Source organism: Lepidochelys olivacea (assembly GCF_965140295.1).
Source record: "Lepidochelys olivacea isolate rLepOli2 genome assembly, chromosome: 11".
NCBI lineage: Eukaryota > Metazoa > Chordata > Testudines > Cheloniidae > Lepidochelys > Lepidochelys olivacea.
This window is the reverse complement of record NC_140421.1, coordinates 72,149,917-72,177,493: the sequence shown is the minus strand read 5'-3', so window position 1 is coordinate 72,177,493 and position 27,577 is coordinate 72,149,917. Positions and strand designations below refer to the sequence as shown.

General features: G+C 44.7%; 1 protein-coding gene across 1 annotated transcript in view; it reads right to left on the bottom strand.

Annotated features, from left to right (window-relative positions):
• Nucleotides 1-27,577, bottom strand: part of TRPM8 (transient receptor potential cation channel subfamily M member 8) — a 129,947-nt gene that overhangs the window by 29,912 nt on the left and 72,458 nt on the right. Inside the window, exons 11-20 of the mRNA XM_084643494.1 lie at nt 27,058-27,176; nt 25,752-26,042; nt 23,442-23,537; nt 20,930-21,059; nt 17,892-18,037; nt 16,887-16,999; nt 13,624-13,840; nt 5,949-6,040; nt 2,693-2,834; nt 293-464 (exon numbers count right to left, since the gene is read on the bottom strand). Of these exons, the coding sequence (XP_084499620.1) occupies nt 293-464; nt 2,693-2,834; nt 5,949-6,040; nt 13,624-13,840; nt 16,887-16,999; nt 17,892-18,037; nt 20,930-21,059; nt 23,442-23,537; nt 25,752-26,042; nt 27,058-27,176 (1,518 nt within the window). The remainder of the gene's footprint in view (nt 1-292; nt 465-2,692; nt 2,835-5,948; nt 6,041-13,623; nt 13,841-16,886; nt 17,000-17,891; nt 18,038-20,929; nt 21,060-23,441; nt 23,538-25,751; nt 26,043-27,057; nt 27,177-27,577) is intronic.

Genomic DNA, 27,577 nt, shown 5'->3' with positions numbered 1-27,577 from the left:
GACACACACACTCGAATATATAAAACCGATTTCTAAAAAACCGACTTCTATAAATTCGACCTAATTTCGTAGTGTAGACATACCCTTGGATAGTCATTAAGGGTAAAATCCTGCAAGCAGCTGTCCATGGGCAGACCCGAGTCCCTGCAGAGCCCCACTCAAGTCAGTACGGCTCAGTATAGACACAGGTCCAATGCAGAATCTGGCCCTACGAGAGTTTAGGCTCCCTAGCTGAGCCAAACGAGTGCAGCCCCTCCCCTGCCCAAGGGAGGTACATACAGAAGATGGCTACCATCAATGTCATCAGGGTACTGGCCAAACATGGCCAGGTAAGGCTCGTAGATAACTGATCGGAAGATCCATTCCCAGCGGTACTCATTCTTCCTCAGGATGCCCTGCCTGGCCACACCAAAAGCCACCATCCACACACCGAAGAGGAACAAGAAGAAGAAGACATCAATCATCTAGAAAAGGAGGGTATAAAAAACAGATCAGTGCATCCTCCACATTCCTGCAGCAAGTCACACTGCAGGAGGCCAGGAGTTTGTTCCCCATGAGTTAAATAGCAGGTTGGGAATGGATGTGAAAATCCGGTCACTCAGCAATACAGTATAGCCACATTTTCAGGCGGCCTCCATCCAGTCTCAGACGTTATGCTCGAGCTTAAGTGGTTATAAGATCAGGGCCTGATCCAAAGCCTATTGAGATCAATGGGAAAATCCCAATGACTTTCACGGGGTTCAGATCAGACCCCAAAATCTACACACGCAAGTTCTGTATACAGGTCCAAAATGAATAAATGACCTGATTCACAGACAAACGTAGGTCTGATGTATGCAATATTTAAAATAAGCAAAACTGGTAACCACTTCTGACAATTTGGTCCTGGGCACCTTGAAAAAGACATGGTCATTTTCTGGATGCCCACAGGTGATGGATTGCTGAATTCTTTCCCCTTGCTGTTCCTGCAGAGACTATCAACAGTGCGTATTCCAGGAAGCAACTTTCCATTTGATTCACCCACAAACGACAGGCATTCTCTTGTCTCCTCTATCCTCTCCCACCTCCTCAAAATATTACCTCTTTCCTCCAAATACTGGGAATCTGCCATTTGAGAGACTGACAGAGAAAAAGAAAAAAATCACACTAAAGAATAGCCCCTACATTGAGGAAGCAGGAACAGCATCCTCCTATCTCCTGCCGCCCCACCCCTTCCACGCTGTAGGCCAAGAGGCCGGCCTTTGTCTGCTGTCTGCCCGAGTTAAGAATCCAGATCTTTGTTTGCTCTGCCCCATGTGAGGGTCACAGCGTGCTAGACTTGTACTTGTTGTCAGCCCCAGCCAGAGGCCTGTGGGCTAAAGCCTGTTCCCTGCTCTGCCCCGCCCAAAGAACCAGAGCCTAGATTGAGTGTTTGCTGGCTGCCTTAGCCAGGGGGTTTAGGCTAAAGCCTGCTCCCTGCTCTATCCCGCCCAAAGGGAGAGAGAGTCAGACTGTGAATTACTGCCCCCTCCAGCCCGGGGGCTGCAGGTTACAGACTGCTCACCGCTTCGCCCCGCCCATGGGGGCAGTAGCACCAGATTGTTCCTACTGGTTTGCCTCTGCTAGGAGGCTTCAGAACTATAGACTTTGTATGGCTTGGGTCCACCAGCAAGGCCCGAGTCTGGGGGTTGTTGCCTGATACAGCAAGGTGGAGCGGCCTCCCTCCCCTCTTGAGAGTGAGAGACCACTACAAATCCCTTATTTAGTAAGAGCCCAGTTCTGTGATCCTTTGTCACCAATAGCAACTGGGGGGCCAGGATGACCTGACCACCACAGAAGTGGCAGAAAAATGGGAAGCCAGCAATGTAGCAATTGTTTAAAAACCTCAGTGTTCATTTCACCTGCATGTACATTCAATTGCTCTCAGTGCCATTTCTTCATAAGTTCCCCAGGTTCAGTGCAGCCCAGGTATGATCAAAGCCTCTTTTCCTTTCCTGGGAAGTCCAGAATCTCTATGGGGTAGACAGGCCCAGCCTGTGTGCACAATCCAGTACCTTTTTCGGCTCACCGTCCATACTCTGACTGAGACCTCTCTCCAGAGGCCCCTTCTCTGGAGCTGTTCCTTCAGCGGCATGCCTCTCCTCCTGCCACCACTGAAGTAAGCCAAGCCACGCTCCAGTGTCTCCCACTCCCAGCAGGCTTTGCCAATGATTAGTAGTCAGGGCTCCCCTTCCCCACTCTAAAAGGGAGTGAAGTCAGCAAGACCACTCTCTAGTCCAATTCCTGAAGTAGGCGAACTCCCAACAGCTGCTAAGTCTAGCTTCTCAGAGGAATTGAGATTTTCCTTCCTCAGCCATACCCTTACTTGTGTTGAGTAAGGAATCTTCATATGAGTAATGAGTTGGGCTGCAAAATCCAGTTCTGAAGCATTTAATATGCCCTGAGGCTGAAAGGTGCTGTGAAACCAAGCTTGTTGTCTTTCCAATGTTAACTGTTCATTCAGAGTGAACCCCCCCACCCCACACAGAAAGCCAATACACAGCCCTGTCCTAGTTATGTCCCTCTTCAATCTCAATTAAACCCTATTCTGAGGATGTACGAGGGGCTTGGGCCTTGTGCTGGCCCTCTGTACAGGGCAGAATTTCACTCTCTAAGAAGAAAAGCTTGTCACATCGTTTATTTAGAATGTTATGAACAATTGCCCATGTCTTACCATCCTCTGAAGCATAATAATTTTTGGTCCTAGATTCCTGCTAACTGTGAAAATGTGGATCAGCCTTAGAGTAAAAATGATGTAGTCCAGGCAAAAAATGACTCGCCCAGAGTACCAGGAGCTTTCATTGGAGGAGTGGAGCCTGGGGAAGAAAAATAAGTGTAGTGAAACACTGGCTAAAGTTATGACAAATATATGTTGAAACAGCCTAGTCCCATAAAGTAGAACCTGATTAATCCATGTGTACTTATTTGCTCACTTTATAGTTTTTGCAAAAGTTGGTGGTCTCTTCTATCCTCTTAGCAAAAATGTAACAGCAGATGCTGTACAGGTCTCATTCCTTTCATTTCTTCCCCCAAAACTATACCACAAACTTTTTACTAGTGTATGACAACAGAGTAGCATCAATAACTGGAACTACAATTGACAAAACAAGTGAACAAGGTATATTGCAGGATGTATGTATCCGTGCCTGTTTATTTACTTGCCCAGTCATAGAATCCAGTCTGTACACAGGAGTGAAGTTCTATTGTATAGTGTATGTAAATTACAGCTGTCCTCTTAAACCACACTAAAAGGCTAGATTCATTCTATTAAGTGAGATTAGGTGTCAGACAATCCAGAAGAAAAATCACTTCCCGCACAACCCTTTCATGACCAAGGACATCTGAATTCTGCTAGAGAACAGGAGTCTCCATTCCCATTCTATCCTCTTGGCCCCTTTTTTTGAGGCTGTCAAAAGGTACAATTAAGTTGTAATTATGAATCTTTTAACTGACAGGGATATCTGTCCATTAGAAACCAAACTAACAGCACTAAGGGCCCAGTCCAAAGCCCATTGAAGTCAATGGCAATCTTTTCCACTGACTTCAGTGGAAGCTGGCTCAGGCCTCAAGTTGCTTCACACACTGTATGTCACTATCAGCTGATAAACAGCTTTCAGCCACTAATAAGCAGGGGCAAAATCTCAGTGGCAAATCCAGAAAGCTTCATGCCCCATTACCAATCAGCAGAGTCATCCAGTTCATCTCAAATGTTAATTGGGTATCCGGATCTTTAAACAAGGTCAAAGCTGATGAAGCAGCAGTACAGGATGGAACTAGACAAGGCTGCTAAGGCCAGGTCTTGATTTTGCAAAACTAAATCTAAACCAGAGATGGTTCAAACTGAAGGGTGCCTTACTCTGAGCCACCTACCTTTGTGGAGGGGAGTGTGGGAGGTTTGAGCTTTTGCAAAAACTCAAGGAAGTTGGTTCAGAGCCAAGTTCCATTTTACTCCAACTAATGGTTTGAGGATAGAGAATCAGATGGAAAATTCTGGTTCTGTCCCCACAAGAAGCCACAGATCCTAATCAAACAGGCCTCCTTAAAGGAAACCTACAAGACAGTAGCACATAAGCATCAGTCGTGCATCCAGCCAAAGAGCAGAGATCCTCAGGATCACCCATCAGTGCTACTGCAGTCAGGAGAACAGAGGTATTTCCACTGAGCATACTTCAGGCCTCATTGGTCGCAATTCTGACCTCAGCTACACCAGCATCAATCCAGAGTCACTGCACGGATTCAGTAGAGTGACACCAGATTCATTCACACTGTGGTAGCGGAAAAGACAGCAGGCCTCATGAAGGTTCTTAAAGAGAAAGACTGGCACCCAAAGGAAGGCTGGGGAGCTCATCCTCAGAAACATAATGCCAGGTGTGTGGCAGGGGAGGGAGCTGAAGCTGGGGACCTCTGCCCACTTGGCTTTTGATGGATGCACATCAGAGAAGTCTGAAGTAGCAAGGCAACCCTCTCTTACCAGGAGCTACAATAGATACTTGGTGAATCAGGAATAGACACTAGGGCCAGACAAATGGCTTGAGTCAACATCTAAACCCCTCAACTAGCTCTGTGTGATTCTGCTAAACCATACCCTGTATTCCCTATAACTCTGGATCATACTGTGCTGCTGGCCTAGAAGGGCCCTGAAATCCAGGAAAACATCCTCTGAGTCCAGAGAATCCTCTGACTGTAGCAGCACCCAAACCAAACTTCTCTCAAATAAAATTGTTAGTCTCTAAGGTGCTACAAGTATAGAATCATGGAATCACAGAATATCAGGGTTGGATGGGACCTCGGGAGGTCATCTAGTCCAACCCCCTGCTCAAAGCAGGACCGATCCCCAATTAAATCATCCCACCCAGGACTTTGTCAAGCCTGACCGTAAACACTTCTAAGGAAGGAGATTCCACCACCTCCCTAGGTAGTGCATTCCAGTGTTTCACCACCCTCCTAGTGAAAAAGTTTTTCCTAATATCCAACCTAAATCTCCCCCATTGCAACTTGAGACCATTACTCCTTGTTCTGTCATTTGCTACCACTGAGAACAGTATAGAGCCATCCGCTTTGGAACCTCCCTTCAGGTAGTTGAAAGCAGCTATCAAATTCCCCCTCATTCTTCTCTTCCGTAGACTAAACATCCCCAGTTCCCTCAGCCTCTCCTCATAAGTCATGTGTTCCAGTCTCCTAATCATTTTTGTTGTCCTCCGCTGGACTCTTTCCAATTTTTCCACATCCTTCTTGTAGTGTGGGGCCCAAAACTGGACACAGTACTCCAGATGAGGCCTCACCAGTGTCGAATAGAGGGGGACGATCATGTCCCTTGATCTGCTGGCAATGCCCCTACTTATACATCCCAAAATGCCATTGGCCTTCTTGGCAACAAGGGCACACTGTTGACTCATATCCAGCTTCTCGTACACTGTAACCCCTAGGTCCTTTTCTGCAGAACTGCTGCCTAGCCATTTGGTCCCTAGTCTGTAGCGGAGCATGGGATTCTTCCATCCTAAGTGCAGGACTCTGCACTTGTCCTTGTTGAACCTCATCAGATTTCTTTTGGCCCAATCCTCCAATTTGTCTAGGTCCCTCTGTATCCTATCCCTACCCTCCAGAGTATCTACCTCTCCTCCCAGTTTAGTGTCATCTGCAAACTTGCTGAGGGTGCAATCCAAAGTACTCCTTTTCTTTCTCTGGGTTAGTTAATCATTATCTGAGCAGGAGAAAAGTTCCTCAGCACAAGTTCTCCTCAGCCCACAAGATGTTCTGCAGAACCAGTCTTTGTGCCTTGGAACCAAAATCTACAACCTTTTTTGACTTTAGGGAACACAAAGAATTTGCTACTAAGTTCAAGTGACTTTGTTCATCATCTTCTCACAGCCAGACACACACCGTAACAGTACCTGGCATGGTAACACGCCTTTAAACCGAACACTACTCACCTGAATATAATCCCTGTTATGAAGTAAAAGATTCCAAGCGTATCCATGATGTTCCACAGATCTGAGAAATATTTATTCCCATTCATGTACCACTGGAAAGGGAAAAGAGCAGAAAATCACCACAACAGCACACGTCAGCACTGATTACTCCCATCGTGGGCCTAATTCCACCACCATTACTCACCTTTGGTACCTTAGTCTGCGAGTGCCCTCATGGATTTCACTGAAGCCGCACATGCGGTAAGGCACTATTCACAGTAAGTGTGGTCAAACTCGGCCCTTTACAACCATAGAACTGGCTCTTATTTTTCCATCTCCTTGTTGAAGACATTTATTGGCTGCAGCATAGTTCAAATCACTGACATTTTAGGGAAAACATCATTCTCAATATTGGTGTGTTTCATCGGTCACCTCTATCAGGGAGACACAAGTCAGGGTTTTCTAGCCCTAAAGGTTCATTTGAAAATGCTTTTGCTATGGCAGTCTGAATGCTAGACTAATTTTCTTGAGCTGCAACTGATCACTCATGTGAGTAGCATCATTGGCTTCAGTTGGAATACACAGCTGAGTACAGCCCACCAGTGGAAATAAGGAGTACCCAATCTGGCCTTGAAAGCTAAGCCTGCAAAATGATGGATACACAGGAGGGGTACACAGGTAGGAGGTGTCATTGCCAGTGTATGAAGAAATACACATACTAGCTATGATCAAGCTAGTGCATAAATAGCAACATGGCCATTGCAGCATAGGTGATGGCTGGGGTTACCTAGTACAATCCCAGAGGACCTAGGTATGTAATCCAGCAGCTAGCCTGAGCCACCATCAATAGTGGCCACACTGCTATTGTTAGTGCACTTGCACAACCAGAGCTAGTGTGTATGTCTATCCAAATCGGGAATTACACCTCCCAGCCGCTGTGTAGACAAACCCTAAGGTAGGTTGAACAAATTTGTGGAGTGTTTCATCTGATGGCTGGGTTTGCTATGTCTCATCAGCAAGAACTAAACCTTGGACCTTTTAACCTAAAACCATGCCCCTCTACTGCTTAAACTATAGGATGACAGCCATTAACTGGAGTCAACACAAATCTCCTAGTGAGCCAGCCTCAAGAGAAGAACAGAGTCCCACAGTGTGTTAACATGCAGCCTACGCATTACCTCAGCTGAGACATTAATTGGGATACTTGTGGAACACAGGCAGCAGCTCTATCAGATGGGCCAAAAGAAAGTCCTGCTTTGGACAGTTAAAAGTGATCACCATTATGACTTTGGCCCTAACCTTTGCACTTCAGTTTCTCCCCCCTGTAAGATGGATGTAGTAGAACTTTCCTACCACAGAGGGAGCTGTGAAGTTTAACTAACAGTTGCACAGTGCTTCAAAGATAAGTGGCTCGTGGACCAGCAGCGGTCCATGGACCACAACTGGAGAGCCACTGAGGTAACACAGTATTCTTTGACTGTGTCCCCTCACGTCTTGTCCAGCAAAGACACAGCTCACTGCTGGAATCCCATGGAAAGTAACTGCTAACTCACTATTAAATATTTTTGGATCAAGTGTGTTTTTTTCCTAAAACTCTCCAAATGAACGCTATTTACCTGTATGTATTTTCAACCAACGATGGCTCTGAAACGCAGTCTCAAATTTAACCCTCACCCCCCACCTCTGCATTTCATGGACGGGGTCAGATTCTAACCTCCAGACCAGAGCCTCCATTCAATGCTTTGGGGTCCACATTGGGCCTGAAATGGGGAAGGATTCTGAATCCTGGCCACATCTGACAGAAGTACCGTGTGATCAATCAATAAAGAGATTTCTGCATTTTGACCCATTCTCCTCAAAACAGCTCAACAGCACCCAGCACAACAAATCTTATCCCAAACCTTAGTTCTGATTCCTCTTTGAACTCTATCCTAAGGGTATCACAGATCCAAATATCACCTCCTTCAGTTAATTCTAGACTCCTTTTGTATCAATCAAAAAGGAAATGATATAAAAGTATCAGATCATTTCAAACAGCACACAGAGATCTGGTCCAAATGCATATTCAATCATAATAAAGAATTGTCATGTACTGAGAGTTAATCACAGATTTAACAATCCTTTAAACATGTTTTACAACCAGTCTGTTTAGGACCAAGAATCCTTCTTATGGTACAAGTACTTGGCTGTGTTTATGAAGTGGAATGGTGGCATCTAGTGGCTGGTTGAATTAATTTCAGGGTTGTTTTTTCCTCTAGGTATCCCATTCTGGAGTAATATCTTCCATGTATAGGCTCATTTTTCCCTTTGTAATTAAGTATCATTAGTTCAAATAATTCTGAATCTTTGGAATAGGATCAATTACTGTCAGCCCAGTTGCATCTCAGCCACTGGAGAGCAGTGAATACCTATTCAATCCTCCCTGCATTTGAAGGAAAACCCGTGTACTGGACATTTTCACCTTTTACACCATGACATAGCGTAGCAGAGTGCCCGGTGTATATGACTTGTTACTGATGCTACTCAAATCCATCTAAGGTCGCTGTCATTTTCCATAGTATGGGAAGAATGGTTAATAATGCACCTTGGTAACACAAATGTTCAGATTAGAAGCTGCACTGTTACTGTAGCCAGGTTGGTCCCAGGATACCAGAAAGGCAAGGTGGGTGAGGGAATATCTTTTATTGGACCAGCTTCTGCTGGTGAGAGACAAGGTTTCAAGCTACACAAAGCTAAAGAGTAGCAACTCTATGTTGCTTGAAAGTTTGTCTCTCTCACCAACAGAAGCTGGTCCAATAAAAGATATTCCCTCACCCACCTTATCTCTCTACATTAGAACTTGTCAAATTCAAGATATTTCTATTTCTGCACATGTTCAGCTCATACCTCGCTTTGAACATTGGGTGTTGGGAAAGGCAGACGCTCAAGGGAGAGAGAATGCAGGTCAACCAGACTATCACAGTTATCCTCTCATTAGGGCTTTGTAAATGAAATTAAAAATCCCTTGCTTTTTATGAACCAAAGATGGCCAGAACTGACCTGGATTAAACATTTTATTGTAGCAATTGAAGATCTAGAAGCCAAGTCCAGGGCTAGACTCCCTTTGAGTCACTGGAGCGATACAAGTTTACACCAGCTAAGGATCCAACCCTAGAAATATACTCTCCTCTAGCACTGCTGCCTATTCATATCAGAATGAACTATGAATAGGGAGGAGCACATCGCTTCAAACCAACCAGAACCCTGGCTCAACCCTCAAAGCAAACCCAAATCCAATCACTGAGGTTCAGTGAAGTGTTAACTCTTTACATTATCATTCGCTTCTGCTGTTTCTGGATCCATACATGCCCTACCCTCCAGCGTATCTACCTCTCCTCCCAGCTTAGTGTTATCCAAGAATTTGCTGAGAGTGCAATCCATCCCATCATCCAGATCATTAATGAAGATGCTGAACAAAACCAGCCCCAGGACCAACCCCTGGGGCACTCCGCTTGATACCAGCTGCCAATTAGACATCGAGCCATTTATCACTATCCGTTGAGCCCGATGATATAGCCAGCTTTCTATCCACCTTATAGTCCATTCATCCAATCTGTACTTTTTTAACTTGCTAGCAAGGATACCGTGGGAGACCGTACCAAAAGCTTTGCTAAAGTCAAGGTATATCACATCCGCTGCTTTCCCCATCTCCATAGAGCCAGTTATCTCATCATAGAAGGCAAGCAGGTTGGTCAGGCATGACTTGCCCTTGGTGAATCCATATTGACTGTTCCTGATCACCTTCCTCTCCTCCAAGTGTTTCAGAATGGATTCCTTGAGGACCAGCTCCATGATTTTTCTAGGGACTGAGGTGAGGCTGACCCAGTCTGTAGTCCCCCAGATTCTCCTTCTTCTCTTTTTTAAAGATGGGCTCTATATTAGCCTTTTTCCAATTACTGGAACTTCTTCCAATCACCATGAGTTTTCACAGATAATGGCCAATGGCTCTGCAATCACATCAGCCAACGCCCTCAGCACCCTCGGATGTATTGCATACAGCCCCATGGATTTGTGCATGTCCAGCTTTTCTAAATAGTCCTTAACCTGTTCTTTCACCACTGAGGGCTGCTCACCTCCTCCCCATACTGTGCTGCCCAGTGCAGCAGTCTGGGAGCTGACCTTCTCTGTGAAGACCGAGACAAAGCATTGAGTACGTCAGCCTTTTCCACATCCTCTGTCACTAGGTTGCCTCCCCAATTCAGTAAGGATCCCACACTTTCCCTGACCTTCTTCTTGTTGCTAACATACCTGTAGAAACCCTTCCTGTTACCCTTCACATCCCTTGCTAGCTGCAACTCCAATTGTGCTTTGGCCTTCCTGATTACACCGCTGCATGCTTGAGCAATATTTTTATACTTCTCCCTAGTCATCTGTCCAAGTTTCCACTTCTTGTAAGCTTCCTTTTTGTGTTTAAGCTCACCAAAGATTTCTCTGTTAAGCCAAGCTGTTGCCTGCCATATTTGCTATTCTTTCCGCACATCGGGATGGTTTGTTCCTGCATCCTCAATAAGGCTTCTTTAAAATACTGCCAACTCTCCTGGACTCCTTTCCCCCTCATATTAGCCTCTCAGGGGATCCTGCCCATCAGTTCCCTGAGGGAGTCACTCTCTATGCTCAACAGAACCAAGTTAGTTGCTATGAGAATTTCCACTTGGAATTTTATAGGTCACGTTTTCCTTGCCCATACATTTTGTTCAAACCACCACCACCTGTGCCCCCCAAATCTAGTCAGAACTTGGTCCCCCTTTGTTCTGTGCACATGCAATTCCAACCATTACATTGCATTAACACTTTGATAGTTTGTACTAAATACACAGCAGACATCTTCATCATTTCTGTAGACTGACATACAAACGTGGGACCAGAACCTGAAATCGTCTCTCACACAGTTGGCTGCAATAGGCATGTTGCCTGACAAAGGACTGCCAAATCAAAACCTCTCTCACTCAGTGACCTTTCAGAAGTTCAGCGCAGATTTCTGCTGTACATTTAAAAAATTGTAAGCACTGTACTTTTTACTATTAAACATCTATATAACCCTCCTTCCAGACCTTAGTGTTATACACTCACCAGTAAGGACAGAGCTGATCAAACGAAGCCCATTCAACTACTGAGCCCAGCAAGCAAACTGCCTCTGATCCCAACAGGTAACTCTATGTCAGACCACTGGGAACTGTGGTGCTTGGATGTGGACATTTAAAACACGGAGCATGACTGGTTATTCATCTGCAGACATCCAGCTCAATCCACCTTTCTACGATGATTTGACCTTGAATTCAGAACAAAAACTGAGAGTAGCTTGGAGGGGTGGGAATTATCATTTCCTTCTGCTGATAGTGGTGAATATTGCTAATAGCGCCAAGAAGCTCTCCAGGTGCAGGAGTCCCATTGAAGTCAAATACAGTTCCACACATGTAGGTATTGAAGAAGTGGGCCATGAGAAAACAAAGATCAGCATTGAAAGATGAACTGGCACCCATACCGATCCCATCCAGCCACTCCTCAGAGGTGAATCAGGCTCTTAAGTTCTCCTTTTATTTAGCTATGTCAATCGAAAAAAAGCCCCCAGTTTGAGGCTAATTCTGCCCTTAGTCAGAACATTCATTTCTGATGAATGAGAGGATGGCTTTTAATTGGTTTAAAATGATCTATGTGTCTCAAAAGTGAAGATAGGCTGAAGCCAAAGAGTCTGGCTCTAGATCAAAACCTTCCCAAAGATGTGCAGTTTAGGTTTGGCCCATTAGGGTGGTAAGGGCTGGCTATTGGTTGGGGGCACACTCTAGTCAAAAGCTTACTCTGCAGAGCCAACAGAGTTCCCTTGAGTACACTGGTTCAACTCATTTCTCAGCTGCGTGCTTTTAAACAATCTGGATTGTCTTCAGTGGAGCCCAGGCAACACTAATCTCCCTTAGCATCTGAAGTGAAATTGGAGCGTCAGACATGCCCACTTTCCTCGAAAAGCCGGTAAGCATAGCAGCCGGTAGGAACATCACCTGCATTTTTCTTTGATATTTGCCTGCTATGCTCCTAGACAGTCCAAATTAAAGAGAAACCAAGTGTTGGGATTTCTCAAAGAACCTAAGGGAGTTGGACACTTCATTGACTGCCTGGGATTTTCAAACTTTTCTTCTGCAGCCAGGCCACACAATACAACAGTGCACTGCCGGAGTCAGCCTGACTCTGGGTCTCAACATCCATCAACGCAAATAAATGAAATGCCTGGTAAGTGCCTATCCTGCCAACCTTTACTCAAATGTAGAGACCTTGGGCATGTAAACCTCATCAAAATAATCAGGAGTGAGACTATTTGCTTCGTGCCTGCTCATATGAGTAAGAATATGCAGGGTTGGAGCCCTAGATCTGAAGCAGTTCCGGCTGCCCCAACTGCTGGTGGGTGGTACTGTAAGAGGAGGGGAAGAAAGGTTTCCCTTATGGCCAGCTGCTTTTTCAGCTGGGTTTTATGATCATCCAAACCCTTCAGTATTCATTTTCTGAACTGAGAGCTGCTTAACACTCTTAACTCAGCTGCTGCAACTAAAAATGGCTGGAAGGCTATGTCGTGCTGCTCAAGTGGTGCCTGGGCCTACACGGGAGGTGTAAGGAGGGGTCCAGAGAGACCAGGAAACCTAATCAATCAGACAAGAATAATATCAAGGTAGCAGACCCTTATAATCTTTCCCCTTCATCCCCTAGATAGTACATCTGTCTTACCAAAGGTACCCTCCTATTTATTTGGTAATGGATATATTTTTTCCCGAAGAAAAAAAGATTAAATAGCAGGGTTATGGCCACTCTGGTCATGGTGATCTTTATGCATGTGATCTTTATGCATGCAGACCTTGTGCTGGCACTTGTCCTCTGGCTGCATGCCTAACACGGTACTCAAGACTGCACTGAACAACTAATACATCACACACAATCTTCTCAATGACAGATTGTAAGTTTCCATGACCTCTTCGCCAGCCACACTCTAATCCCCCAGCATTCTGAAGGACTCCTATTACTAGAGGCATTCTCTCCTCAGAAGAAAGCCATTTCCCCCCACACACAGATAGTCAAACAACTCTGCAAAAAAAATAAATTAGTGTGTTTCATCCAGAGTACCTTGGTAGTGCATAGACATGTTCCCTCTTTGTGGTGTGAGTGCTGGGCCTCCATCAGCCACAGTTCACTCACTCATGAAATGACAAATAACAGTGATAGCTGCATAGGTTTGTCAAAGAATTCTAGAGCATTATGACACATTTGCCATTAAAAAATTAATCTAAATGACCTAGATTGCTTTGACAATTTATACCACATGATTTTGAGAGCTCTCTCTAATGGCAAAATCCTCAAAGATATTTAGGTGCCTCAATCCCATTGAAAGACACCTAAATATCTTTGAGGATCTGGGCCATGGACTAGTACATACAGCACTGGATCAGTGTGTTTCCTTCAACACACACACACAAACACACACACACAGCTTCTACCAGCATTAGCAGGAGTTGTGTGTGTCAGTTGTGAACACAACCACTTCCTTTGGACTCTGAATTACTTTTGCATCACATTTTGCACCTAGCCGTAAGAAGGTCTCCATTTCTTTCTGCATCTAGGAGAAATAAAAAAGTGTCTGCCTGGAAACAGGCCATTTTGGTTTGCAAGCATTGCCTACTTGTCTCACTTCATCACAAAGCAGGATGAAGACCAGAACATAGAGGATGAGCTCCAGCATGGTGGGTTCTTTCTGGAAATCCATGAGCAGCACGTAGGCGAACAGCAGCAGGAAAACAATGTAGAAGATGACGTTCCAGGAGAAGACCACGAATGGGGAGGTGAAGAATGAGGCATAATACAACAAGAGCTTCTTGCTCCTCTCCACAGGCTTTTTCCTAGATAAATAAAGGATGATTTCAAACACACATCCCTCACGCCTTTAAAAAAATCTTCCTTGTGAAATTAAAATAGTGACCCTGCAAACGTGCCTGGTTTTTTAATCGAAAAAATCACTCTGAAGTGCTACCAAATAATTATAGTCTGAGCAGCATCAGTTAAATGTCCTGACTCACGGTACGTTGGCAGGGTGGCCTATCTTGTCCCTGAAGGACCAGATTAGTTCTGTCTCTGGCTCATTCAGCCACTCGACATCTTGTTAGCAATCCCAGCCAAATTAGCATTGATGTGATCACTTGTCAACCAGGAATTTTGCCGAGGCCATGCCTCTCCTTTCATATAGGCCACCAAACTGCGGCCAGATGGGAACAACTTGTGTTCACTCTTTTCAGATTTCAGAGTAACAGCCGTGTTAGTCTGTATTCGCAAAAAGAAAAGGAGTACTTGTGGCACCTTAGAGACTAACCAATTTATTTGAGCATGAGCTTTCGTGAGCTACAGCTCACTTCATCGATTGCATACTGTGGAAACTGCAGAAGACATTATATGCACAGAGACCATGAAACAATACCTCCTCCCACCCCACTCTCCTGCTGGTAATAGCTTATCTAAAGTGTTCATCAAGTTGGGCCATTTCCAGCACAAATCCAGGTTTTCTCACCCTCCGCCCCCGCACACACAAACTCACTCTCCTGCTGGGAATAGCCCATCCAAAGTGACCACTCTCTTTACAATGTGTATGATAATCAAGGTGGGCCATTTCCAGCACAAATCCAGGTTCTCTCACCCCCTCACCCCCCTCCAAAAACCACACACACAAACTCACTCTCCTGCTGGGAATAGCTCATCCAAAGTGACCAATCTCCCTACAATGTGCATGATAATCAAGGTGGGCCATTTCCAGCACAAATCCAGGTTTTCTCACCCCCCCCCCACTCCCATACACACACTAACTCACTCTCCTGCTGGGAATAGCTCATCCAAAGTGACCACTCTCCCTACAATGTGCATGATAATCAAGGTGGGCCATTTCCAGCACAAATCCAGGTTTTCTCACCCCCCCACCCCCATACACACACAAACTCACTTGATAATCAAGGTGGGCCATTTCCAGCACAAATCCAGGTTTTCTCACACACACACCCCACTCCCATACACACACAAACTCACTCTCCTGCTGGTAATAGCTCATCCAAAGTGACCACTCTCCCTACAATGTGCATGATAATCAAGGTGGGCCATTTCCAGCACAAATCCAGGTTTTCTCACCCCCCCCCCCACTCCCATACACACACTAACTCACTCTCCTGCTGGGAATAGCTCATCCAAAGTGACCACTCTCCCTACAATGTGCATGATAATCAAGGTGGGCCATTTCCAGCACAAATCCAGGTTTTCTCACCCCCCCACCCCCATACACACACAAACTCACTTGATAATCAAGGTGGGCCATTTCCAGCACAAATCCAGGTTTTCTCACACACACACCCCACTCCCATACACACACAAACTCACTCTCCTGCTGGTAATAGCTCATCCAAAGTGACCACTCTCCCTACAATGTGCATGATAATCAAGGTGGGCCATTTCCAGCATAAATCCAAGTTTAACCAGAACATCGGGGGGGGTTAGAAAAAAACAAGGGGAAATAGGCTACCTTGCATAATGACTTAGCCGCTCCCAGTCTCTATTTAAGCCTAAATTAATAGTATCCAATTTGCAAATGAATTCCAATTCAGCAGTTTCTCGCTGGAGTCTGGATTTGAAGTTTTTTTGTTGTAAGATAGCGACCTTCATGTCTGTGATTGCGTGACCAGAGAGATTGAAGTGTTCTCTGACTGGTTTATGAATGTTATAATTCTTGACATCTGATTTGTGTCCATTTATTCTTTTACGTAGAGATTGTCCAGTTTGACCAATGTACATGGCAGAGGGGCATTGCTGGCACATGATGGCATATATCACATTGGTGGCTGTGCAGGTAAATGAGCCTCTAATAGTGTGGCTGATGTTATTAGGCCCTTTGATGGTGTCCCCCGAATAGATATGTGGGCACAGTTGGCAACGGGCTTTGTTGCAAGGATAGGTTCCTGGGTTAGTGGTTCTGTTGTGTGGTATGTGGTTGTTGGTGAGTATTTGCTTCAGGTTGGGGGGCTGTCTGTAGGCAAGGACTGGCCTGTCTCCAACTCCAAAGATTTGTGAGAGTGTTGGGTCATCCTTCAGGATAGGTTGTAGATCCTTAGGGAGAGTGGTCACTTTGGATGAGCTATTCCCAGCAGGAGAGTGAGTTTGTGTGTGTATGGGAGTGGGGGGAGGGGTGAGAGAAAACCTGGATTTGTGCTGGAAATGGCCCACCTTGATTATCATACACATTGTAAAGAGAGTGGTCACTTTGGATGGGCTATTCCCAGCAGGAGAGTGAGTTTGTGTGTGCGGGGGCGGAGGGTGAGAAAACCTGGATTTGTGCTGGAAATGGCCCAACTTGATGAACACTTTAGATAAGCTATTACCAGCAGGAGAGTGGGGTGGGAGGAGGTATTGTTTCATGGTCTCTGTGCATATAATGTCTTCTGCAGTTTCCACAGTATGCAATCGATGAAGTGAGCTGTAGCTCACGAAAGCTCATGCTCAAATAAATTGGTTAGTCTCTAAGGTGCCACAAGTACTCCTTTTCTTTTTACTCTTTTCAGACTTTGTCAGCCTTGCTATCATGCTCAGATTAACCTCCATAGCAGATGGAATCTATCAGAGTAAAGATGGATTTGCATCTAAGATACTGGAGTGGGACTCAAGAAACATGGGTCCAATTCCCAGTTCTGCCACAAAGTCCCTGCATCACTTTGGGCAAATCATTTCATCTATCCTGTGCTGTGTTTTTTCATCTGTAAAACAGGAACGACACTTCCTGCTTAAAAAGGCTCTTTGGGATACATTCATTGTTTGGGGCACTCAGATACTACAAGGAGGTGAGCCAGACATTAGCACCTAAATAGGTTATATAGACATGCTTCCCTTCTGTTTTTCTACCAATGAGAGTGTTGTTACCTGAAGGAGATGAAACCACAGCCAATTAAAGGGAAAAGGAACAGACACAATATAATCTTCCAGTTCTTAGTGTCCCTCGAGATCTCTCCATACCACTGTTTGGAAAGGAAATTCTATAGCAAAGAGGAGAAAGATTCATCCAGGTTTTACTGAAGCAGGGTAGAGAAAGCAGAACTGTAAAATATGTTTGATGTTTAATGCAGAAAGCCCAACGATGATTTCTACTGAAACATATTAAGTTGTTGGATTTCTGTAGCATTGGAGGCCTTGGGAGCTGCAGAAATATTGAGCTACTCAGGTCAACAGAAAGGAAAGGCTACTGCATAAGCCCACTGCTCCATCTTGTGCTATAGGCTAGCATCTCCAGGATGTTCCAAGAGCTTTCGAGATAGGAGAAGCAGTTAGTTTCATTTAGCTGAGGGAGTCTTAGGTAAGGACACTACTCCACCAGATGCTATGCCCAAGAACACGAACAGAGGGAGGAGAGGCACCGTGAGTAAAAATCTCAGGCAGTCTCCATCAATAGACCCTCTAGGAACCCCAGCTGTAAATTAAAACTTCTCTCTCCTAGCATAACACCTAGGGGTGAATCACCACTCCTCTCCCTGCGTACTCTGCATCATTCAATGCTTACTTTGCACATGCAGGTTTCAAACGCACCCCTCCACGTGGGCCAAGGGCATCAGAGAACCAGTTATACAGCATGTTCCTCTCAGCAGTGCAACCACCACTTTATCTGATCACGCATGGGAGGAAGTAATTCACAATTGCAAAAGGACATCGTTCACGTTGCTGTGGGATCCTTCTCTGAAACTCCCGACTTCCAAACAAATGAGAGCCTCAGCCATTGTATTTCTTTAAGATGGGTTTTTTCAAACAATTCATCTATATAACCTTTAAAAAGGAAGTGAGCACAATATTTACATAGCAAATGAGCAGCCTTTTCTTTTTCTTTTTGGGGGGGGCATGGAGGGGGAAGAATCACTGCTTTTTAGTTTGTGTTACCTGCACTCCCGGCTGTGCAATGAACTGCTGATCTTTAGCTTCCACAGCAAGTTCCAGGCAATTGCTCCCACCCCAGGCTTCACAGGAATAGGTCAGCAGCTGTTCAGCCAGCTCTTCATCACTGCTATAGCACTCAGAGAACAGCTCTAAAGGAGAGACAGTCCCACAAGGACAGAAGGGAAAAAAGAAAACCTGTGTCAGACACGCACCTCTTCACTCTACCCAGATCCCTGGCCCCATTTCACTCATGCTTGCAGAGATCAAGAGGCTGGAAATCTTGAGACTAAGGTTCATACAGCAACATTGACTCAGCCATTTTGCACATCCTGTATATTTTACAATATAATCGGTGACACGCTAAGCTATACATTTAATAGGAATAGGGGATACTATGTTTGTACAACATGACTGAGCTAATGTAGCTGTAGGAGTCAACCCATTTTTTTTCTGACTGCCATATTTGCTCGTATAATCTTCAATTTGCATTAGTAAAGTTTTTGGCAATTAATGTACAATACAAGAGCTCCTTCCCCATTTTCACAACTGTAGATTAGAATAGTGGACTGTCCAAATTTAATATCTGCATGGAAAAGTGTATGGTGAAACTCAAACTGATTTGATGATTACATATGGATATCAAAACTACGTTGTGATTCAGGTCTGAGAAGTGGTCCAGTAAAAATGGCACCTTCTTACTTAACACATCTGCTCTGTGTGCGTGTCTAGCTACTGGTTGCAGTGATCGAAGTGAGTCTTTGTAGCATTTGACTCCCATTACCCCTGCAGAACCAACACAGCTAAAAGTGAGCAAGCTGACAAAGTTCCTTCCGTGCTGGCAAACCGAATGCAGACAGCAGAGCTGCAGCAGCAGTGTCACTGAAGGCATAGGTCTTACTTGCTGAAGCTTTACTTCTGGTGATGTGCAAGAAGTGAAGAACCCAATATGACTTGTGAATGCCAGGGGGATTTTGTAGAGATGGCAGTTAGAAAAATACCCACTTTTAACCAGCACATTGGACAGAGCGTTTGAGACTGTACGCAGACACCTCACAACTCCAATCTTCAAAAGGCCTATGAGAGCTCAGCAAGTCAATAGCAGTTTTGCCATTAATTTCAATAGGATCAGGACTGAGCCCCAAATTCTGCTGGCCTTATTTCCATGAATAACCCCATTATTTTCAACAGGGTTACCCAAATGAGGACGGTTGGCAGCATTCTGGCCTTAATATTTTTTATTTTTTTTAAAAAATAAGGGCGAGGAGAACTATGGCAAGATTTTTTAATGGTATTTAGGTTCCCAAAGGTGCAAATAGGTGTCCTGTAGAATTTCGAAAAGCACTTAGGCACCTAGCACCCATTGATTTCAAAAGGAGTGTTTGAAAATCGCAGTAGGCAACTAAATCCTTTTAAAAATCTGACCCTATAAAATTAGGCAATTTTTACAAACGCTGCACATGAAATAAAATGTTCTGACAACACCTATTAAGGATTTCAGAATAACTCGTGAGTTACAACCAACTCCTCAAGAGAAAAGTCAAATTCATTTGAGAATTGGGTATGTTCTTTCTGCACAAGCGTGTAGCTTTGATTTCCCTGCTTGTGTGCTGAAAAAAAGTTTCCCCATTTCACTTTATGGGTACGTCTACACTGCAAAAAAAAAAAAAAAAAAAAGACCCATGGCACTGAGCCTCGGAGCCCAGTTCAACTGACTTGGGCTCACAGGGCTTGCTCTATGGGGCTAAAAGAAGCAATGCAGATATTCTTCCTTGGGCTCTGAGATTCACCCCCCTGGCTGGGTTTCAGAGCTTGAGTAGGAACTCTACACTGCTATTTTTAGCCCCATAGCATGAACCCGAGTCAGTTGACTCAGGCTCTGAGACTCATTGCGAGGAGGTTGTTTTGTTTTCTTGCAGTGTAGTGTATTGTAGTGTGCCCTCAGTGTCTATCGTTCTTCACTGTCGAATGACCTTTTTTGGGAAGATGATACAGACAAATTACTGGGAAGCTGAAATGCAACTTCAAAATCACCAACCTCTAAGTGCAGAAAGGGACTTGTCCTTTTGTCTTTGCTTAATCTGTAGTGAATCACCATGAGCTGCCCTGTGCCATCTTTCCCTTTAGATCATGAATCAGTGCTCTGCATTGAGTGGCTTTTGAGTTATGGGTATTATACCGATTAATAAAAACAAAATATTAATCCCTGTGCTGCTAGCTACCACACACATTGATTTTGTTTTTCATATATCAATGCCACATTCATTTGGAAATTATTCCGGGAAGGTGTAATTAATAGCATCAGGACTCGTCCAGGTTTCAGATAAAGCCAGAAAATGAACTTTATTAATGACAGAAGAGGTAGCAGGCCATGAATTACCATGTTACCAGGAGGGCTGCCAATCATCCTAGCACCATGAGCTCTATACCACATGGACTGGATACCAGAGGATTTAGAAAGGCATAACAAGAGAGCAGAGCATAAAGGATAAGAATGTCTGGCTAAGAAGTCCAGCTTCAGATAACAGACTGTAGCCCAGCTGACTCATCCTTGCCACAATACTGCTTCTCCTCCTTGGAAGTTGTTTCATCCCTACGTTCTTGGCATGAATTGGACTGATGGGACTGAAGTTAAGGCATGGCACTGGGACTCAGAGCTGGGCTCAGCTCCCAGCCTTGACGTTCATCACACACTTCCTGTAGGTGTCCAGGCAAGTTTTAAAGACACAGGCCTCATTAGCCACCACAGGCTTTTTTTCTTCTTTTTTTTTTTTTTTTTTTTTTTTGAGTGTTTTACCTATCCAGGGCCAGGAGCTAGCAAAGAATTTTCTGTCTAACTGTGTTCTCTGCTCCAGTCCACAGACACCCCTTCTTCTCTCCTTCCCCTGGAGGCTCTTGCCAGCCCAGCCACAGGCTGTCCCTACAACATGACATCCCATAAAGCTTCAGTGAAAAATCTCGCAGCTGTGCAGCCGTCATTACAAGCTGCTGATCACCATCTGAACACAGCTCATCTTTCCCAGTCTGTTAACACAGGCGCTTACCTGCTGCTCTCGTCTCGTATTCATTTGCCAGCTCCTCAGACTCCCCAGCAGCATTAATGTCATTCTTCACTTTTGCCAGGCTTTTTAATAGTTTACTGGCCCCAAGTGCTGCCAGAGTGCAGCCCCTGGTCTGCAAAAAGACAGAGAATCAGGAATTACATGGAGTTCTTTGCAAAGCGTGGCCATCACCATTTTTCTCCACTGTTGGCTCAGAGCACTAACAGTTCTTCCATGCAATGAGAGGATGTGTTCCATTGCTTAATGACCCACAGGCTTCTTCCACCACCCCCTTTTACATGACTGCTTTGTCTTTCTTGCCTTGTTTGCTTGTTCTGGAAGTTCATTAAAGGCTGGTGAATAGTGCCACGTTGTCAGCAATAGAAAATGAAGATCCAGATCCACAAAACAAGCATAAGCCAACCACTCAATGTAACACCATCACACCAGGCTGTAATTGAACAATTCTAGGCACAAGGTGACTCGTTTTGTCTCTGTGGTTAAAATCACCTTAAAACCCTCTCCAAGGTGTCCGGAATTTAGACACGAGTCAGACGTTTAGAATGCCCTCTACAGTCCTACACTGCAGCTCACTCACCTGGATACCTCCTGATCCCTGCTGAACTTGCCATGGCTTGGCATGGGCACAGGGACCTGTATTAGCAGATTGGGTGCTCAGCTTAAGACACACAAGCCAAAAGGATCAGGAGTGTCCACAAAATTTCAGGTGCCTCCATTTTTGAGTGTCCAGTTATTTAACCAAGAATTAAGGAACCCCTTAACTAGGGAAAATTTTAGCCTTTCAGTCTTTGGGAATGGATCACTTGATGATTAACTGTTCTGTTCATTCCCTCTGGGGCACCTGGCATTGGCCACTGTTGGAAGACAGGATACTGGGCTAGATGGACCTTTGATCTGACCCAGGATGGCTGTTCTTATATTCTTACATTCTTATGTATGTTCTTATGTCTTTCAGGGTATGCCTATGATGCAACAAAAGATGCATGGCCTCCACGCAGCTAACCTGTTTCAACTGACTTAGGTTCGCCAGACTTGGGCCCCAGGGCTAAAAATCGCAGCATAGACATTTGGACTCAGGCAGAAGCCCAAGCCCTGAAATCCCATGATGGGGGTGGATCTCAGAGCCCGGTTCCAGCACAAGCCTCTACACTGCCACTTTAACCCTGCAAGCCTGAGTCTCTAAGACTCAGTGCAGCAAGGTCTTCTATTGCAGTGTAGACGTACCCTCAGTCAAGTCTGCCAACAAAGAGGTTAAGTAGTGCTAACAGGTATAGACAGAGGGTAAGTCTACACTGCAGTCACGGGACGAGGGGCCCGCAGCCCAGTCCACACAGGGAGTGACTTCAGTATGTGTATACGGACCCAAGCTACCTTTAATCTCGATAGCTCAGGCACCACAGCAGTGAAGATGTGGCAACACAGGCTAGTCGCTGGGCCAATTCTGCAGGGTGCCACGGGCCCCGTACAGCCCGCACCACACAGCTTCACCACTTCCGATTAATGCTAGCTCAGGTAGGTCCACATGAGCCACAATTACAAACTACAGGAACAACGGGGAGTCCTTGTGGCACCTTAGAGACTAACAAATGTATTTGGGCATAAGCTTTTGTGGGCTAGAACCCACTTCATCAGATGCATGGAGTGGAAAATACAGAGCAGGTATAAATAAATGAAAAGATGTGTCCTACCAGACACTAGAGATTACCACTGTATTTTCCATAGGCTGCCAGTGTGCTATGAGGTCATCAAATCACTTTCAGTCACTGTCTATTATCAGCCAAGCTCTCAATCGGAGATAAGAGGCCTGAAGCCAATATACAGTTTTGGTTTCCTTAAAAAATATACCTCTCTCTTTTTCATTGGAAGTAGAAACTGTATCAAACCATATGCCTGGATCACATGATCTTCATACTGTGAAGATGTTCATAATTCAAACCTGAGTCCAGCTATGAATTTCACAGCTAGCACCTTTCAAAGGCTGAATCAACCCCTCCCTCAAACTTTAGGTGAAGAGAGTGTCTTGAAATCCATATATGGATCCAGATCCAGATCCAAATTTAGTAGTTCAGGCCCATTTAGTTAGAAGATTGCAGTGGGGGAGGTTTAGATTGGATATTAGGAAAAACTTTTTCACTAAGAGGGTGGTGAAACACTGGAATGCGTTACCTAGGGAGGTGGTAGAATCTCCTTCCTTAGAGGTTTTTAAGGTCAGGCTTGACAAAGCCCTGGCTGGGATGATTTAACTGGGAATTGGTCCTGCTTTGAGCAGGGGGTTGGACTAGATGACCTTCTGGGGTCCCTTCCAACCCTGATATTCTATGATTCTAAGATAGAGAGAGGAAAAATTGTAAAACATTTTAAATCGGTAGCTTATCTATCATGCATTTGAGTTCCAAGGTGGTTACTCTGGGGAGGACAGAGGGCAAATGCTTGCAAAGGCTTAAAGTGCCAAAATAAATACAACAGTGCTGGGGGAGAGGGTGGTATACCCTACCTGTTCCCAAATGACTTTGGATAACTCCTTCTTGTTCTGAAGAACCGACCAGATAAAGAGAGCTTGCAAGGGATGCCTTGTAATAGAAGATTCATCCTGGCAGGAAGTAAAGGCACTATCTGTTCAATGACCTTGGCTTTATTTTTTAAATCAAGTATATGTTAGGTTACTAAACCTCTTAAACTTGGCTCCCTACTTTGTCCTCTCTGCACTGCTGCCCAGCAACGTTAAGGCTGCTTTAAGTTGTGCTGGAGAATGAACTGGCTCTCAGCTGCTCCCAAAATGGAAAACAATGGAAAGGCAGCAGAAAATCATCTTTGTTCCCATGCTGCTCATATGCAGAGCATGGCTCAGTCAGCCTCGAGGATATACACATGGATTCATAGGTAAATGCCATTTTTACAAGGAGATGAATGATAGGTGGAAACACCTCCATTCTATACATTTTAGTTAAGCCCTTAGTGTTGAACCAGACCTCTTACCATAAACTTGAAAATATTCTGATAATAACACCTTCCATTATTTTATTTCATTTTAATATAGCATGCATCCATTTATGACACTCAAAACGTATAGCCCTCCAATAAAATTATTACTGGACATTAACTGCCATGCACCAAGTGTAACTCAGCAGAAAATGGGGAACAAAGAGTCGGTTGAAGATTTCAAAGCCAACTAGGGGATTTAAATAGACAACCCGTATTAATTTTAATGGGAGTTGTGTGTCTGAATTCCCTAGCTCAGCATTGGGGTTTATACTTTCACAGAGCGTAAGGCCAGAAGGGACCATTAGATCATCTCTCTGTGATTAAGTTTCACCCCATTTCCCCTACATTTAACTCAATAACTCAGGTTTAAAGAAAGAAAATCAGTCCCCAGGAGACTAAGCATCTGGTGTGCCACAGGCAGAGAAGAGGAGGGACCAAGATACCACCAACGTCTCGGGCCCGCAGCAAAGACAGGCAATTGTTTAGGTGAGATATGTCCAGATGATCCCAGCAGGCAATCCACAGAGGAAAGCAAAAACACCCAAAGTCCCTGCCATTAATTCCTTGCCAAGTCCAAGTCTGGTGATCAGTTTGACCCTCAGCATGTGGGCAAGACCCACCAGCCAAGCATCTGAGGGTATGTCTACACTGCAAAAAAAAAACCCTAACCCATGACAGTGAGTCTCAGAACCTGTGTCAACTGACTTGGGCTTGCAGTAGAGAGCTAAAAATAGCAGTGTAGACATTCCCGCTTGGGCTGGAGCCCGGACTCAGACCCGGTGATGAGAGTGGGAACGTGGGCATGAGCCTCACAAGCCCAAGTCAGTTGACCTACGCTCTGAGATTCGCTGCCACAGTGTGGTGAAGAGGGTTTGCAGTGTAGACATACCTTGAAAAAGAAAATTCTCTATACCACCCCACCTGGCGTTTGTATCCAGCTGCAGCCAATCCCTGTTGCTTTCAGAGTAAGGTGACCAAAACCCAGCTGGCCAAATGTGCATCAGAGAAAAAAATTCCTTCCTGATCCATGCAGGTGGCCGGCTAAAGCCCTGAAGCATGAGATTTGACTATAGTCATTGTCTTAATGCAGAGCAGCAGGGCAATGGAGAGGTTCTTGTTCTCTCCATGGCTCAGGAAGGAAGATAATGTACAGGGAATCAGATTCACAAATTCTAATGCCAGAAGGGGACCATCCAGTCCAATTATCCTTCATGCACAGGCCTTAGAAATTTGGAAGTTCCAGTTCTGTAATTCAGATGTGGATTAAAGGCCTGATCCTACCCTATTGAAAGCAATGAAGAGTTTGGTGGTACATAGCAATAGAAGTAGGAGTAGGCAGACCCAAAAGTAGCATGGGACCCAAGGGGCTAGAAAGATGCTCTTGAAGTATTGAGTTAAGTTGTCTGGACAAGCTGGTCTCTTGTGAAATGTCATGTTTTCTAACTTTTTCTTCCCAGTAACATAAAAAACAATTTCCGTTTCCTTCACTGAGCCATTTTCAATTGAAAGTTCTATCATCCACAATGATATGGATTGGGGTTCTTTATAGGCCTTAATTAGAACATATTTTCAAACTGCTCTGAGATAATCACAATATGGAACCATGACCCTCACACAAAAGACTCACTTATTCTTCTAGCACTTGAGCAATGCAAAGATCCACGCTGTAGATTAACATGTGAAATGCATCAGTAGGTTAAAGGCCATTGTACCCCGCACAATTTGTAGCACTTCTTAAACAACTGAAATGCAAATTCATTACTGCTATAATGGCAATAGGGAAGACAATTCTTTTCCTAATAAGGAACACATGGTCACTTACCACCAGCCGTATTTCTGTCTCATCCTTGCCGTTCTTATCCTCTTTTTTAAAGCCTCTTCGGAAGTCCTCAACCATCTTCCACACAAATGTGAGGAGTGCATCATTGTAGGAGTTCTTAGCAATCTGCAGGTTCTTAAACACCAGGCTGCTAAAGTTGTTGGAAAAGAGCTCTGTAAGGACCTCCTTGCTGAGAAACTTCCTCAGGTTTAAGCCATTCTCCAGAAAGAGGCGAACAAATTTGGGCCGGTCCTTGATAAGAGCTATAAACATGACATCCTGAAGGTCTGCAGACTACGGAGAAAATGAGGGAAAGCCCAGGTTTATCATAAGGCCAGCTGTGGATGGCTGAGCAGAGTTCATTGTCCCCTACCCATCTGCTGTTGCTCACATGTTTTGTTACAGATAAATATTGGTCATATTTTGCCTTTGCTCTACATTTCCTTCAGAATCCAGCCATGGCTGTAGTTTGGGAAGTGAGTGAAATAAGCATACTTAGCTATTCCATGTAGAGGCTTCAGCAAGAATTTCCAGATTAAAATGTGTTAACATTGTAAAAACGAACACACGTTGCCACCCCCAGCAAGGTTCTACTTTAAGCATCACTCCCACCCCATAAACACTGGCAAGGCAGAGCAGAACAAGGCTTCTTATTCCACAGTCTTAACGATGTTTCAGATTAACAGTTGACTAACAACCACGACTAAGCTCTGGATATTTTTCTTCTTTCTTATACATGCATTGAAGCCCATGAAAGCTGTGGGACTGACACACGCTGAATATAAAGCGTGGTATTTGGCCACAGAATAGGTTTTGACAACACTGCCAGCGGCAGAGCTACCCTCTGCACTCTGCCCCCAAAATGCCCAAATCTGACTCTAGAGGGCCCACTTCTAGAAAAGGTGGTTCACTCTCTGGATTCTTTCAAGCCTTGACCTCTACCCACAGAGCAAAAAATAACATTACTCATCAGCTAACATAACCACCACCATTGTGGCTGACAAGGAACTGGAGTGTGACCATCAGTTTCCAAGCCATCGAGTAACCTACCGGAAGTAATGGTAAATTTCAAAGCCAGGTAAGCTGTGACTTTGCAGTGCCACCATAGCACTTGCTTTGCCATGTTAGAATACCTGATAGGTTAGTGTGTTTTAAGCCCATACCTTCTGCTCACATCAGAATGAGCTGGAATTGAATTGTTATTTACAAATATCAGAATAGCGGTGTCTACATAAATGGTGCATGTAAGAATTTCACTCCTGGTCTCCCCCAACCCCACTAGTTGTGCCAAGGTGCAATATTTGACTACCTCCCAGCGTCGGTCATTAGTGAAGATCTCATCGCTGGCCAGGTCCAATTGGTTCCACTCCAGCAGCAGCTTCAGCTGCCCATTCCAGTTATCTTTGTCCTGTTCATTGGTACTGAAAGCTGGAGGAGGAAGAGGCAGCTAAGTAAGGACTAGAAATTGGAGAGCGCCTTGGCTTATATTCTACCATCCCCAACTCTCTCCCCATCCCAGCCACAAAAGAAGCCTCCATTGTCTTTTTGTAATGCTCGCTTATAGCTTTAACAGGGCTTCAGAGGTTGTGCACATTTTAAAACACACGTACCTATGTGGGATGTATGGACTGAACTGCACTTAAAATAAACACAGATTGCATTACCTGAAGGCAGATTGTCTATGTAACTCCCCAGAGGGAGCCTGTGACCCTAAGAGCATCCCAATGCCAGAGGCTCACTAATATCAGGTAGTGAGTTTCAGAGGGCCTGACCAGTTCAGTGTGCCCCAATTCACTTATGTCAATCTGTATCTAATAAGTGTCATGTAA